Source organism: Anser anser (assembly GCF_964211835.1).
Source record: "Anser anser genome assembly, chromosome: Z".
Lineage (NCBI taxonomy): Eukaryota > Metazoa > Chordata > Aves > Anseriformes > Anatidae > Anser > Anser anser.
Window position 1 is genome coordinate 28,124,273 of NC_139723.1, and position 16,883 is coordinate 28,141,155.

The 16,883-nt window shown below is 37.3% G+C and overlaps 1 protein-coding gene across 6 annotated transcripts in view; it reads left to right on the forward strand.

The window, feature by feature from the left end:
* The window catches only part of FER (FER tyrosine kinase), a 201,359-nt gene extending 185,284 nt beyond the window's left edge, over positions 1–16,075 (forward strand). For 5 of the 6 annotated variants that reach the window (XM_083816304.1, XM_083816300.1, XM_083816305.1 and 2 more), the window contains 3 exons: positions 5–159; positions 4,669–4,791; positions 7,915–16,075. In XM_083816304.1, the coding sequence (XP_083672430.1) occupies positions 5–159; positions 4,669–4,791; positions 7,915–8,057 (421 nt within the window). In that variant the 3' untranslated portion in view covers positions 8,058–16,075. Of the gene's footprint in view, positions 1–4; positions 160–4,668; positions 4,792–7,914 lie in introns of those variants that run through there. The other variant, XR_014576434.1, reaches the window with a different exon arrangement.
* Positions 16,076–16,883: the final 808 nt, after the last annotated feature.

Genomic DNA, 16,883 nt, shown 5'->3' on the forward strand with positions numbered 1-16,883 from the left:
CTAGAGACCTGGCTGCAAGGAACTGCTTGGTAGGTGAAAACAACATATTGAAAATAAGCGATTTTGGAATGTCTCGTCAAGAAGATGATGGAGTATATTCATCATCAGGCTTAAAGCAGATTCCCATCAAGTGGACTGCCCCAGAAGCCCTCAACTACGGTAAGGACGTATCTGTATCTTCTTGCAAAAAACACCTATAGCATGAGAAAATAGGATGAGAAAGGCTCAAGACTCAAGACAAGGACAGGGAGATGGCTCCCCAGTTAACATCACAGGCCAAACAGACTCAAGGAAGGGAGACTAATATAATCTATTGCCTATCACTAGCAGACTAGAGCAGTGAGAAACTAAAAGCAAACTAAAATCCCCTGCTCTACCTCCTCCCCCTGAACAGCACAAGGGAACAGGGAATGGGGGCTGTGGTCAGTTTATAGCACTTCGTCTCTGCTGCTCCTTCACGGTCACTCTGTGCCCCTGCTCCACGTGGGGTCCGTCCCACGGGATGCCGTCCTGCCCGAACTGAGCCTGCGGGGGCTGCCCACAGGCAGCAGCTCTTCAAGAACAGCTCCCACATGGCTCCGTACCACGGGGTCCATCCATCCCCCAGGAGCAAACTGCTCCAGCACGGGTCCCCCACGGGTGGTTGGCAGCTCCCCCCAGACCCCCTGCTCCTGTGTGGGCTCCTCTCCACGGGCTGCAGCTCCGGCCCGGGGCCTGGTCCTGCGGGGGCTCTCCGTGGGCCGCAGCCTCCTCCAGGCCACATCCACCTGCTCCAGCGTGGGCTCCTCCACGGGGGGGCTGCAGCGTGGAGATCTGCTCCGTGTGGGACCCATGGGCTGCAGGGGGACAGCCTGCTCCACCAGGGGCCTCTCCCTGCACATGCCGCAGGGGAACTGCTGCTGCTTCCCTGGAGCACCTCCTGCCCTCCTGCTGCACTCACCTTGGGACCTGCCTGTAAGGACGTTTCTCACTGCTCACTCTCCCAGCTGCTGTGGTGCAGCATTTTTTTCCCTTTTCTTCAATCTGCTGTCTCAGAGACCCACCCAGCATTGCTCCCTGGCTCAGCTCTGGCCAGCAGCAGGTCCCTTTTGGAGCAGCTGGGGCTGGCTCCTCGCTGACATGGGGCAGCTGCTGGGCTTTGCTCACAGAGGCCACCTTTGCAGTCCCCTGCTACAAAAGCCTTGCCACATAAACCCAATACAAATGCTGTATTCAAATAAAAATGTTTGAATAATGTTAATGTGTGATGAAGCTAAATATTTTAACCTCATTTGTGTATAAAATACTGTTCCGCCCTCCAAAAGAATAAGGTAGCAACATCAGAATTGTTATTATGTAGCAATAAAATAATGCTCTGGTTATGTTGCCAACAGATTGTAGTGGATGGCCTAGTTTGTCATCTAAATCATTAGCAAAATGAGTGGCAGGTTCTGCATATTTATGGCAGTGATTGCTCTAGCATTTCTTTGAAAATGGTAGGAAATGTTACTATTCCCTGTTAGATAAGTCATTGCATTGGAGAAAAATAAAGTCACTGCTTTACATTTTTTTTCAACTGCAGCTTTTCTTTACCTCCACTTTTATGAATTGCTATGCTGTTATCATGGAGGAAAATTCCATTATTTCTGCTTAAGGGAAGTAGTCCTTACTAAATGGGTAGTTATTCCAAAACAAAAATAGAAACTGGTGTATTTAGCTTTTTAGCTTGCAGGTGAAACTAGAAAAAATTAGATTTTCTAAGTGTGCTGTGAAGAATCATCATATTAAATGAATGATGTCATACTCTGAATGCATTTCTCCCAACCAGATCTTTACTTGATTTCTTAGAAGAAAAAATGTTTTAAATCCTTTATTTGAAACATCTGTAAATATTCCTATGATCTCTTAAAGCTTTCGTTTAAACTCATGAATTGGAAAACATAACTTTATGGCTTACAATTGAGAGCAAAATGCTTCACTTCATTAACAGTTTTGCAGGAGTTAATGCCATTACACAGTAAGCAGATCTTCCTTTTGTAAGGCTAAAAATAAATGTAGTTACACTAAGTGAGCTTATATTATCAATTATTCTCAGAGGTGCTAAAGTTGCTATTGTTTACTGTGTAATACACTTTCTCTTCTGGATGTTTTTTCTACTACAACAGGTTTTTTGAAAGTTGAAATAATTTTCATTATTTCAGATGTACATACAGTTCATTTGATGTATATGATAGAAACATATTGTTTATAGGCATATGCAGTCCAGTGAACTACATAAAGTGGGAAACAGTCTTATGTGACAACATGTTAATTTTGAGGGTATTTTTATGCAGATTACTGAGCACAAAACTGCAGTTGATTAAAATCAAGTTGGTGTTCCCTAAAATGCATCTGTATCCAACCAGTTTTAAGTGATTTTCTGTAGCATTTTGAAAAAAGCTATCTTGAACATTTCTGAATGTATTCAGCAGTATAATATTTAACTTTCAAAATGTGGTAGTAGGTTTCTGGGTGTTTTTGAAAGATCTTTTTTTCTGCTCACTTGAAAGATGCAAGTAGAAGTATTTGTTTCGTATTTTACAATCCTAATAATGTAGTGCTAAGTACTGCATTAATTTGTGTAGGTAACACTGAAGGTATTTAAGGATACCAGACTGAAACAGAACTAAATCTGCAATGTTTCAAAACTAGTTGGCAGCCACTCTTTGTGGCAAAATTTAAAGGTCGGAAGAGGAGGGGTAGGGTAATTTGCCCATCGCATGAATGATACAGTGCTTAAGAAAATAAGAAAAATTTAGGTTTTTAATCACCTTGGAATTCACACTATACAACAAATCAATAGTAGTTCAAAAAAAAAAAAAGAAAAAAAGAAAAAAAAAACAGAATTTGTGAATTCTGGAAACTGGATTAGGACAAGTGGAGTGGTTAGAGAGCTGTGCCTGAAATCATAATGAAATCCTGGTGCTTCTGGAGTTTGTGGAAGACTGAACCTTAGCTTCAGTGGGTACTGTTCAGTGCCATTCCTTAACATTATTTTTGCTTGGAGTTACATGATTCCCATCACTTTCAGCAAGTGGAAAAACTGCTTTAAAAGCTCTTAATAAAGTTAAGAGATATGTGTCAAGTGTAGGATATTTTTGCTTCTGGTTCTTTCAGAACTAAAATATATATTTAGTATGTATGTTTTTTGAGTACAACTTCATGTTGTTATGTTAATAAATCACTGGTTTTTTTTTTTTTTTTTTTTCTATGAATGAATGAGCTTTTTTAAATTTTTCTCCCCCCCCCCCCCCCCCCCCCCCATAATAGCATAGCTGGAAGGCTAATTAACTGTGAAAAACCTGTATTTTCTTTTTTTATTTATTCATTTTAGTTTTAAAAAAGCTAATCACCTTATATTTACTAAATGATTTCAATGAAAAGTGTTAAATTACTGGATGCCAAATTCTGAAGAGAGTTGGTATATAGACAAGAAAACAACTCTTGCAGCAAAGAGCTTAGTGATTGTCCATAATTATCATCTACTAGGCACACTAGCAAATGTAGCACAGCTGGAAGTGATACGTAGTTTAGGATAAACCGAACTTTCTGATGTCAGAACAGTTGTTGTACCATGAACTGTCAGTACAATTTACATGTGTTTTCCTTTTTTGTAGTGAGAAGTGCCGCAGTTTGGTTTGTTTAATGGTTGGACATGAACAAACAATACATTTGCAAGCATGCATATAATTTTAAGAACAAAGGCATATACAATATAATAGTATGCAACAGAAATACGGGCATCAAAACTGATGAAAGAAATATGGTAAATGAATTTTTAAGGTAACATTTTCATAGGTCCTGCTGCAAAGGGCTTGCAGCCTTCACTTTCTGATGCAGCACCTTTCTTAATGTGAATCCAACAGGGACAACAGTAGTATTTTCTCCAAGATCTCACCTTCCATAACATAAAGCTTTCTTTACACAAAGAGGTTTGGATGACAAGGCTGTCTTTACACAAAGAGGTTTGGATGACAAGGCTGTCTTTGAAGCATAGTTGAAAACAATGGAACCAGCAGGCCTGATTTTTTTTTCTTTTGCTTTAACTGATTGGGTGCATCAGTTCTTGAGGGTCCAAATAAAACAACAGTTGAAGAAACTATACATTAATTTTCAGAAAGTATTTTCTCAATTAAGAATCCAATGTCCTCTTGGCAATTTTGTGGATATCAGCTGTGGTTGGAATATGCCGTGCTATATTAGGGAAGTGGGAAAGATAATTTTTAAGAAGTATCTTTAGAGTTGAATGTTGTTATAATTGGGGAGTGGAGGGGTTTGATCGTTTTTGTCCTTTTGTGTTAAAAGAAGAACAAAATTAGTTTTGGACAGTGAGAGGTAAAAAATTCTTAACTTGTAAGGAAATAACTGACATGGTAAGGTCTTCTCAGCCATATGCTTTGTGTAACAAGTCAGTCAAAGTTCTTAAAACTTCAAGTCGGCTTATATTATTCCTAGGTATTGACCTTAAGATAACTTGTTTACCATTGTAAATGCTGGAGACTATGATATCTGCAGAATGTTTATTAGTAGCTGCAACTTTGTTCTGCTTAAAGCTTGCCAGTATAACACTTGAGAAAAAATATGTGGCTGTAATCATCTGAAGCATGAATTTCTCTAAAGGATAAGCTGTGTGTTTTCTCCTTTTCTCAGGGAGATATACATCTGAGAGTGACGTATGGAGCTTTGGAATCCTCCTGTGGGAGACCTTCAGTTTAGGAGTATGCCCATACCCTGGAATGACCAATCAACAAGCACGAGAACAAGTCGAGAAAGGTAGGGAATGAATAAAATGCTGTATAGATCCATAAGGATGTAGTACATACCGTATAAAAATAGAAAAAGAAATAGCATGTCAGTTACTCAGCAATTTTATCAACAATATTATGAGATTATTTAATTGCTAAATATGGCATTCTGTGAAGAGCAGTCTGATTTATAGATTTCTTGAAAAAAGGAGTATATTGACCAGTGACTTAAAGGAGGAAAGACTTACATGATGTTATCTGTATATAGAACATATATAACTAAAAGGTGAGATGGAGAGGGTGGATTTACTGCTGTGCAAAGCAGAGGCTTGACCAGAATGAATTATTTAAGATTATGCTAATGCAGGTATAAATATTCTAAACTGCTGGAAGAAAAAGTCTGTATCATTCCATCTTCTCTATTAAAGCATTTCAGACAAAATTTTAGCAATTACAGTGGAAAATGGTAAGCTGCTTGAGCAGTGAGAGCCATATTTCTCTCCTAGAAAATAATCAAAAGGCTTTTATTTAAAGTAGCAAATAACTGTGAGCAGGATTTCAGGACTTTGATTTATTTTCATCATTTTTATTGACATTTCAGAACTGTGCTTTCTCTACATGTGTAAAACCTCTACTGTGTAAAACAGGTTCTAGGCAAGTAAAACTGCTAAATGATTTTAAAAGAAGTATTATTATTATTATCATTATTATTATCATTATTATTATTATTATTATCATCATCATCATCATCACTGTAGGTGACCACCAAAGCTTGTCCTTAAAAGGCCAAAGCAAAAAATCTAGTCTTTTCCAGAGCAGAGGCATACTTGTAAAAGCAAGTTTTATTACCTAGTTACTGAGATTCTATTTGAATCCACTGAGAAGAATAATCTCTCTAAATTGGTACAGTTCAGAAATTAAGAAGTATATTATGCCTATTCAGTTTTTTTATACAGTAGGAAAAGCATTTCTGTTAGCCTGTCAGAGATAATTTTTTTTTTTTATCATTTATTGTATCAGCCTATTTTCTTGGTTTTCACAAAATTATAGCTTTTCTGCTTGAATAGTCAGAGAAAAAATTGCTCTAGATTTTCTTCCTGATCTTGTCTGTCTCCATTACTCAATCAGTAAGAATCATCAGTAAATTTAGTCACCTTAATGCTTGTGATGAACTGGGATAATTTCAATCCTACATGAACATACAGAATCACTTCATTTTAAGAAAAAAAAAGTAGTTGTTGCCATCATTGTTTTGAACAATTAGTTTCTAGAGGCAACTTTGTGAAGGAAAGAATTTTTAGTGAGTTTCGTATTATCTACAAGTATCCTAAAGCCCGGCTGCTCTCCTTTGAAGTTACATGCATTAATCCAGCACCTCGAGCAGAAGCATACGATATAAAAAAATGAAAAATAGTTCTTAGATTTACCTCTTGTCTGAGTCTATTGTCATTTATATTCTGATTTAGAAAGAGAGATACAGAGAATTGTGCAGTAAGCCTGGAGTCACAGAGCTGCTTTAGCTGTAGGGTCCTTTGTACTGTGCTGTCCACTGCCTGTAATTAACTCTGAGAGCTACATTTGGTAAACAGTTCGTAGAATCACAGAATCATGGCATGATTGAGGTTGGAAGGGACCTCTGGAGGGTCACCTGGTCCAATCCACCCACTCAAGCAGGACCACCCAGCGCAGGTTTTCCAGGAGATGTCCAGGGGGCTTTGGAAGATCTCTGAGGAGGGAGACCCCACAGCCCCTCTGGGTAACCTGTGCCAGTGCTCGGTCACCTGCACAGCAAAGCAGCTCTCCATTTATTTGTACCCTCCCTTCAGCTGTTTCTACACATTGATAAGATCCCTGCCGACCCTTTTCTTCTCCAGGCTGAACAGTCCCAACTCTCTAAGCTTCTCCTCATAGCAGAGATGATCCAGTCCCCTCAGTCACCTCTGTGGTCCCTTGCTGGATTCCTTCCAGTATGTCCACGTCCCTCTGGCAGTGGGGATCCCAGAACTGGACACAGCTCTCCACGTGTGGCCTCCCTCACCAGTGCTGAGGAGAGGGGAGGGGGCACCTCCCTCCCCCTGCCGCCAACCCTTTGCCTGACACCACCCAGGACACCGCTGGCCTTCTCTGCCACAAAAGCGCAGTCTGGCTCCTGTTCAGCTCGGTGCCCACCAGGACCCCCAGGGCCCTTTCTGCAGAGCTGCTTTCCAGTTAACCATTCCCAACCCGCTACTGGGGCTGTTCCTCCCCAGGTGCGGGACTCTGCCCTTCCCCTTGCTGACTCGCATGAGGTCCCTGTCAGCCCACGTCTCCAGCCTGCTGGGGTCCCTCTGGTGGCAGCACAGCCCTCTGGTGTATTGGGCACTCCTCCCAGTTTCGGGTCATCTGCAAACATGCTGACGCATCATGGATATCATTGACAAAGATGTTAAATGGGACTCAGTATTGACCCCTGGAATATTCTGCTTGTTACTGACCTCCAGCGAGACTGCACCACTGATCAACTCCCTCCGGGCCTGGCTGCTCAGCACGTTTTCAGTCCACCTTGCTGTTGGCCCACCCAGCCCATATTTCAGCTGCTTCTCCATGAGGTTCGAATGGGATGCTGTGCCAAAAGCCCTACCGAAGTTTAGGTGCGCAATACCCACTGTTCTCCTTTTATCTACCCATATGGTGATTTCGTCAGAAAAACCTGGGTGACTGCTCCTAATGACTTCCTTATCCCTCTTGTGCCTGGAGATGGTTTCCAGGATTAGCTGCACCATCACCTCCTCCCATCTGAATAGTTACCAATGTTTTTTCCAGTGGGTTGGAGCATTGGGTGACATGACAGGATTGAAACTTATGAGGGGTAACTGCTTCTTAAGATACAGGAGAAAAAATATATGCAGGTTGCTGCCCTCAGCAATGAGAGGCATACTGGCAATTCATCCTACACAGATTAAATATCATTGGTACCCAAGTTTACATCAGTTTGATACTTAGCCATCCAAATGGGTTATGTATTGAAGACTTTGTTCATATTACAAGTCCTGTAAAATTTACCCTCAATATCTGTTTTAATGCAATGGTCTTGAACTTTGCTCATTTCTTTTTAGATTCATCAATATATATCAGTTTTTAATACTAAACACTTTCTTTTCTTGTGTACCAGGTTACCGAATGTCAGCTCCGCAAAAATGTCCAGAAGAAATATATAAAATAATGCAGAGGTGCTGGGATTACAAACCAGAAAACCGTCCAAAATTCAGTGAGATTCAGAAAGAGCTATCTTCAATCAAAAAGAAAGTGACATAGTGATATACTAGTGCCAAACTCAATGTGTGGGACTTTATTTTCCAGCGAAGTATTTTTTCCCCTCAAACACTATGCGTTTATACAACATTATTTGCAATATTCTTCTAGGATTACTTTGAAATTAACTGTTTTTTTTATATACATGTATGCCATCTTAAACGATGTCTACACCTGCATTAAAGACATATACTGCCAAATGCTATATATCCAGTCACAGTAATATTGTCATTTAGGTTACATGTAAATAGGAAAGCACATACTATAGATTTAAGGGACTGTGGCTTTTATGTGTTTTACAGCAAGTAACTGCTAGTGACATTTTTCACAGTTTTTCTACTTAACGCTGAGTTCTCACTCTGCTATCCCTGTCCCAGATGTCAACACCAGCGGCACTCTAACATGGTGACTGTGTCATGCATGTTGGCCTTAAAATTGAAGACAGTTGTGACAAGTATTTCAATTAGAAACTTATATTTTTCAAATTCTTTCTGCAACTGATATTTTTAAATGACAGTTTGTTTCAACAATAAAGGTCAGTTAGGTTCTGGATATAAGTCTGCTTACTAAACAGTGAAATCCAGAATTTTCTTTTGTAGAAAATTATTACCTGTCCATTTTTTGCTATGCTATAATACATATTTTTGACTTTTGATGTGATTTGCTTATGCTACCCATTTACTTCCTAAGAAGTCATCAGAATTCAGTAATATGTCTCCTTTACAATTGCTTATGTTTAAGAAACAACAAAAAAATCAAGTCTTTACTGCATGAAAGACTTAAGTTAAGAAATTTCTTAAGTTAAGAAATACTGCAAATCACCTGTCTTTCAAAGAATATGTAAAAACAGTAGGCCAACAGAAAGAGGTTTGCTAATGATAGCAGCATGTATTAGGTGACCAATAATAGCATTGTTCTTAGAGGAGTTAAAGAATGTGAATTGCTAGATTTGCTTTTGATCTTGATTTTTTTCATTAAATTGGTAATAATTCTCAGTATGCAGCTAGAGCTTAAGGCTTTGCTAAGCAAAAGTACATTCCATGCATGGTGTACAAAGGAAAACACTATGTCTGTATAGCATTAGGAGTCATTCAAGAAATCAAAAGAAGGAAGTATATTTTAAGCCTCTGGCAGGCTGAACAAAGAAGAGAAATACTAACCTTCAAGAGATTTCAAAAGATGGGGATAGGCAACTTGTAAATGCCACCAGGAATAAGAAATAAATAAAAGAATAAAAATAAAATAAAAATAAAAAAATGTTAAAAAAATAAAATTTAAAAAAAATGGTTCCTCGTTATAAGACAGTAGATGGGGGAAAGAGGAAAGGTACAGTTTATTGCTCTGGCTTTGTGTCCTTTTTCTAGCTTGGATTATTTTCTAGGGCCCTATGTAGAAATAGGAACAAGTTACAGAACCCAGAACCCTGGTCTGAGTTCCAGATTTAAGGTGCTTAAAATTTCTGTATGAATTACCTAAAACTTACCAGATCAAGAGATGTCCATTATTGCTAATGCAAGTAAGAAACAGAGACTGAAAATAACACAGCATCTGGAATGTTTATTACCCCTATACTTGACTGTTACCATGGGATTGAGATGTAGTGAAGTCTGGCTACATTACACTTTTATTTCTATTAAGTTGACTTTTCTATGGTCCACAGCATTTTTGCTCTTTAAAGTGTGTTTGTGGTAGTACTGAATGATAATTTTTAAGGGCTATGCATGACCAAAATATGCGTAGTCTAGAAGAGTTTGTCTGTTACATTGGAGTTAGTGTCCAAATAAAACAAAGAATGAGCATGCTGTAGCATCTCACCTGTGTTTGAGGTGGAACTGTCAGCAACCAAATATAAGGAATGGTGAATGCTTGGATTTCTGAAGGGATTTTTTTCTTGGAGCTAGCGAAGCAAATATATACCCAGGAAGGTATAGTACTTGAAAAACTTGATGGCCTCAGTGTAAACCTCCTTGCCAGCATACTGGACATATTTTCTTAGTACTACATTTCCAAGTAGCCCAAAGATATTTTCAAGAGCAGTGGGAAGCATTCTTGTTAGTTTGTATGCTTTTAAGTTACATAAAGTTTGTGCCTTAATTTGCTAGTATGCTAATGCAAATGTAAGTGCACTAAGATTTAAGAACTGCACCACAAAAGTACAGAAAAATCCCTGTCCCAACCCCATGATTAATTCAACTGCAGGACATTATGCATGCATCACTAAAGTCTGCAAGTAAGGATAATGGTGTCTTCTCTGTCAACATTCATTGCTTCTCTGGAGAGTTGATATTCTTCTTCTATGAAGAGAATTATTTCTTTGCTATATATCCTTGCCAGGAAAAAAAAAAGTATTTTTTAAATAAAATACTTTTTTATTTGTCTTAAATTAGCTGGTGACCATCCTAACTATCACATACAGATAAGAACTACATTCATATTTTGTTCCGAAATGGTTAACATTTGTAATTCATATCACACTTCCATTTAAATTTAAAGTCTTTTTAAAACATGGGGTTTATATAGCAGCAAGAAGATGTATTATTACTGCTGAAGTAAGCATCAGTTCAGTTAAAAAATAATCACTCTTTGGGAGAATACCAGAAAGAGGTTATAGGTATAAAATAAATTTGAATACATTATGTGTTCTGTTTTTTGTTTCATTTTTATTTTTTTTCTTTTTCCTTGTAATTAATTTGGCAGTGTTTGTGGCAGAATTTGTTCATCATGTCTCACTTATAATTTTTGCCATTATATACTTTAGGAAGTGAAATCCATAACTGTGGAAAATTTTTCAAGTTTCTGCAAACTTCTTGCAGGGCTATTTCCAAACTATGATATTTAAGACAGACATGGTATTTAGGAACCAAAGCTGCCATATGTGCTTTCTGTGAACTTTTGATGACCGAAGTCTTGCATTATTCAGAGTTTACCAAGGTACTGATCATTTAGCTTGTGTGCTTGGTTTGCTCTAGAGAGTGTACAAAAAACAGGTTAGTCTGTTTTGGAAGCATAGTATTTCAAGTAGGTTCTTACAACTGCACTCAGTCCCAACCAGGCAGAGTCTGAGGGAGCTCTGAACAGTGTGCGCTGCTTAATGGGAGGGACTCCAAATACTGCTAAGGCTCTGCTACACAAGATGGAACTCAACAGGTTATCTGTTATTTTCATCTGTTTTTCTGAGGAATTGCATTAATTTTTTTGTTTGTTTTGTTTTGTTTTTTATTGTTCTGAAGACATGCTTATTTTAAGTAGTTTTCAGCAGAAATTGAGCCCAGATGTAAGCTTCAGAGTTCAGTCATCAGTGAAATCATGAGGATTCCTAAGCATTTCAATTCTATGGGAAGTAAAATATTGAAAAGCATCGTGTCTGAAAACAAACTTTACTTCCGCAGAGGTATGATCTTTCAAAATCAGCACTCCACCAAGACATTCTCCTTGAAATGTACAGTTTCTTTAGTTTCTAACAAACGCAATGAAGTAGTTTTTCATTTAACATCTAAAGTTATGTTGCATTTCTTCCTCTCAACTTCAGCAAAGATCTGCCATTTTATTAAGTTACTTAATATTTTAAAGTTGGTTTTGGAAAGCATATCACCAGAAGGCTATCAGTAAGAAGTGCAGTTTGTAAAGTAAGTCTCATCCTATTTATGTGAGTGAAATAGAAAACTAGTTGAGGAAATAATAGGTTATTTTTTAATTCATATTTTTAATCACCTGCTGTACTTACTCACATCCTAGGAGCACATCAGTAAAGATTCCTATGAAGTTATATATTTATTATCTGTTACAGCTATTTTAACCATTTTGTTATGCCTTTTGCACCCGTTGCAAAGATACTAACAACAACAAAAAGCATACCAAAACAAGACAAAAAAACAAACAAACAAAAAAAAACCACTTCTCCTGACGTTACACAGAGTAACCAAAGCTCAGAAGCATTTGAAAATGTCTCCTCCCTCCCCAGCTTTTCCCAGATGTGAGGCTGCATGGATAGTAACAACAGTGATTAACTGGTAGGCCAGTTTCCATTATTCTTACTGTCATGTCCTCTAAATGGCAGTTCTGCTGATGCACTTTCAACCGTGAACTATTTGAAGAGACAAGTTAGTGTGTGAATAGTCATCACATATGGTATTTGAGAGCAGTAGTTCTGAAAATGGCTGGTTGTCACAAGTAGTGATAACTCATTTTAAAGATGGAATAAAAAGAAAGAGGCTAATTGGGAACATCCACTTTTTGTAACAGCTGTCCTGTTTGTAGGTGACAGAAATGTTTGGTATGCCTGTGCACTTGTATTTGTAACATTTTTATGACTAAGCATAAAGTAGTTTACTATTAAAATAAGAGTTCACCAATTATTTTCTTTTTCCTAAAGCAAAAAAGGACGTGTGATATTTGTTGGAGGCATTCTTGCTAGGCAAGTTAGGATAATGTGGAGGGAAGAATACAGAGGGAGGAATACCTCTTCTACCAAACAAGGTACTTTTTGTCTTCTCAGAATTATCAGGAATAAAAAAATAATAATTAGTAATTAGAAAGTCCAAGGGATGTTCAGTATTCCTGAAGTTCCAAACAACCTGGTAAATCTGGATCGTCAGCTCAATTAAAAGAGTTCTCTTCTATTTTCCTTCTGCAGAAATTACTACAAAAAATTGAGTTCTTGAACATTCAGCAGTAACAGTGTATAAGGAAAAATGCATCAACCTCAAAACCGATCCACTTTACATAGAAATAGCATCAGTAAGGATTATTATTTGTAGTCTTATACTAGAATTCTCCCAGGATAATGTTCCCTCCTCAAAGGCTACAAAATAAAAAATAAAAAATAAAAAGCTTAAAAATCGGAAAGCTTCCAGTTGAAAACACAAGAATCCAGTGTCAAATTCTGAATGCTCATTCTAGTACTGCCACTGATTCTTCACTGGAACAGATAATGCATCTGTGATTTCTAGCTCTGTCCATTTTTCAGCCTTGCATATTTGTGGATTATTAACCCCCAACTTCACTAGCAGAGCCAGAAAGTGAAGACTGCTTCAATGAAAAGCACAGCAAGTTAAGCTTCCCATACTTACAAAAACAAAAGGGGGGGGGGGGGGGAATAAACAGGGCTCGCAAATACAGTTGACTGAGGTCATAGAGTAAAAACATAGAGGTGCCATTAAATCCTTTTTTCTTCTGTCATCATATTTACAAAGATCAATGCTTTGTAAATAGAGCTTGCAATAATTGGCTTTGTGTTTAGGCATAAAGATGAACTGTGAACCAATATAGTAATAGGACTCACAAAGCTACCTGCAGAAAGGCTTGGAAAAAGTGTTCCTAACTTGCAACTATTTGGAATTGCCATCTAGTTTAGAACTACAGAAATTTGTACTACGTAATCAAGTATGTAACTGAAGTTTTATAGTGCATAATCAAGATCAAGTATGAAGCTGAAGTTTTGTTAGTAGGGTAGGAGAGACAGCACATGCTTCTCCATGCTTCCCTTCATAAATTTAAGGCAATTCTGCTTTTTAAAAGAAAAAAACAAGCAAACAAACAAACAAAAACAGATTGGTCATAGATTCCTTCTAGATTACAGATGTTGAAAGTATTGGAAACAATTTTTCACCACTTAAAAAAAAGAAATGTACATTATTATTTTCATATATAGTCAGCTCAGTCTTTCCCAACATACGAAGAATTCTGTAATTATTAAATGTAGTAAAAATATGAAACACTTTTCTTACTGGTATGTAAACTCAGATCCTGTGCTTCAATTATTAAAGAATCTATCTGCTCTTCACAAAGAGGTGCAAGAGGTTAATAATTCTGTCTGAGCTCTGCTGTAATAATCTAGCCCTTTGCATCTCCAAACTGTTTCTTAATTCTGATGATGCCATGTAGCACACATGGTGCCTTTTCACTTACTACAAGAAAGTTACTGTTGTAACAGAAAAGTTCAAATATATCCCCGTTTTTGCTTGACTCAAAAATATTATATTGATGTTGTACCTTGATTCCCGTGGCAACGTGTTGGTATGAAAATTGAAGTAACTGTGAAGGTGAAGCACATTGTTCAAATCATGTTTCTAATCAAGTTACAAACCCTGGATGTATCATGAATTGTACACATCATAAAAGACATCAAAAAAACAACATTTCTGACTGCCTGGTTTGTGATACAGAGCATCCTGCTCCTATTGGGAAAAATACGAGCTTAATTGTGCTCCTGGAAAAAGGATTGATTTGGCTGTCAGACTAGATTCAAAACACTATCTTTGAAATTAGTAAAAATGATTTAATTCCAGCTAAGCCTCATCATAAACAAGCCTTTGAGTTACAAGAAATTTCCAAAGAGTGTTAATTTTCATTATTGTTATCCATTTTGGTTTTAGAAATTAACATTTACTTGTACCGGTAATTATACCCCACTACCAACAAATACTGAGGCTTGCAACTTCAGAAGATAAGCACTAATCTGTCAGTAAAGGTCTGTAGGGAGTTCACTAGGTGTCTAAGTTGATATTTTAATACATTTTAAATATCAGAAAAGTAATTGTTTCTGCAAAAACCTGTTACACAATTTCAACAGCAGTATTCCTTCTACAAAATATTACTGCAGTAGTAATATTTGTATTGGGCTTGAATTCAACAAGAAGGTAGAACTGTACCTTTCTTCTTCCTCTCATGTTTACGAGAAAATGGAACTGCTAAGTTAAAGCAGCCAGTTCAGGTGCTTCTGGCCATCCTGATAGGTAGCATAGATGCAGCCAGGATGCTGTAGAGGCCTTGCAGACTGAATGGCACCGTTTTATGATATGCTTACGCCCACTACAAGTCACTAACAAATCCTCTGGAGACTGAAGTTTGCTGTATCTCAGAGTGGGCCTGATTCCTTACATTGCCTGAAGTTGTAGTGCTTAAGGAGAAATAGTGAAAAAAGATTTTTTTCTTTGTCACTATGCAGGCAAACAGGAAAGGAGATAAACAAGGGGGAGTCTGCATTATTAACCTTCCTTCCACCTTCTGCTTGGTGGAATTCAAACTCTTTAGTAGACCTACCACCTAGAGGTATATCTGTTCCTGCTGTTAGGTGTGTAATAGTTGCCTGTAACTGACAGCCTAACCTGTTTTATTCTACCGAGGTCCTCACCTAATTTTTTACTAAAGTGCTGAAAACATGTAAATAGGAAGAAATAGACTCATCACATTGGACCCAAAAGTCAGGCAGACACTTAAACAGAAATTTTGAGGACTGAAACCCAAAAATAAACAACTGGCTGTACCTTCTATTAAGGGATTGTGTAATTATATGCATATTCAAAAGACTTCCAGAGATAAAACTTGAACTAACAGTTGTAGGACTGCTGTTTTTCAGTTGCACGTGTTTCTTTTCCTTTGTACAATTGTAGGCAGCTGGAGTTGGAGGAGAAGTGTTGGGGAAGGAGGGAAGGCTGGTTCACTGAACCACTAGCACACGCGAAATACTCTTGACACCACTAATCCTGAGTGGGGCACAGTTGGCATACATATTTAGATTTCTTTTCAAGTTTGTGCCAAAGTATGCACCAGCAAGTTTAATATCAGGTAAAGCACCTTTTATACTCTTTGTTGTTTAAAAATAATATATTTGTGAAACAGATTGATAATACATAACACTGGAAATGGGTGCGTCTTCCCAAAAGTACACATGTAAAAATAAAAAAATAAACAACCAACATTGGGAAATTATCTGACTTTTAAGCAAGTCTGAAAATGATAACTATGTAATACAGTTGCCAGTTGTCTGTCTTTTATAATTTTAAATAGATCTGCATTTTAACTTTATTTATTTGCCTTTTTTATATACTTTAAAGTTATACTTTTGAACTTAAGCTAACTTTTTATTTTCCTAGGCTGATACAAAACAGAATTTCAGTATTCTTGTAAACTGCAGACCATTTTTGAATAGTCCTCTGCCTTTTCTTGTGGACCAGTTACCACTAATGAGTCTGCAGTCCTCCCTTTTTACTGTACTCTTCCAATAAATGTAAAATATTTGTATCAAGCTGTCTCATTTTATTTGTTATTTACAGGATATATCTATTCATTTTCTTCTTTAGTCAAGTGAAAGATCAGCTTTAGTAACTCTGTTCTTAGGAATACTACAATTCAAAATATTCTGTGTTTCATACACAAGAAAAATCAATAGTATTTTTTGAGGTTTTTTTTTTTTGGTCGGTTGGTTGTTTTTTTTTTTTTTTTCCAATTTTTGGAGTTTTCTGTGTGATCCTCTCTCAGTTTGGTGGTCACTTGTCTCCCTTTGTAATTCAGAAGGCACTGAAAGAAGGAGTAATCTGATGGGCACAAGTGAAAGGACTGTCAAAAATGGTTCAGAACTTCAGGGCTGGAGCTCTGCAGTTTTGATGATGTGAGTGACACCACACTCATTTTTCTTTAAGCCAGATTTGTGTTAAGAAGCTAGGTATTGAAAAAAACTACATATTTTGCAGTCTTAACAGAAAAGCAAAATCTTCTCTGTGAACACACGTTTAGACTGCAGCAATCTAAATGCATATCCAACCATTGTATTGTTTCTTTTGCATGATCTAGTTAGTGCTCTGTTCACTGTATATGAAAAAAAAAAATCTTACTCGTTACTCACACTTTAAATACATTTCATTTTAAATGAGATTGTTTGAAGTTACTTTATATTTTACTTTGAATGAAACCAATCTCCGTAATAATTGCCATTTTCACCATGCTTTGATGCAATTTCTTTGATTTCCATAATCCATTCTTAGTGTTAACATAAATACTGTGATATAAAAATTATGACTGAGGTAAAAAATCTGAACTATGATGCTGTAA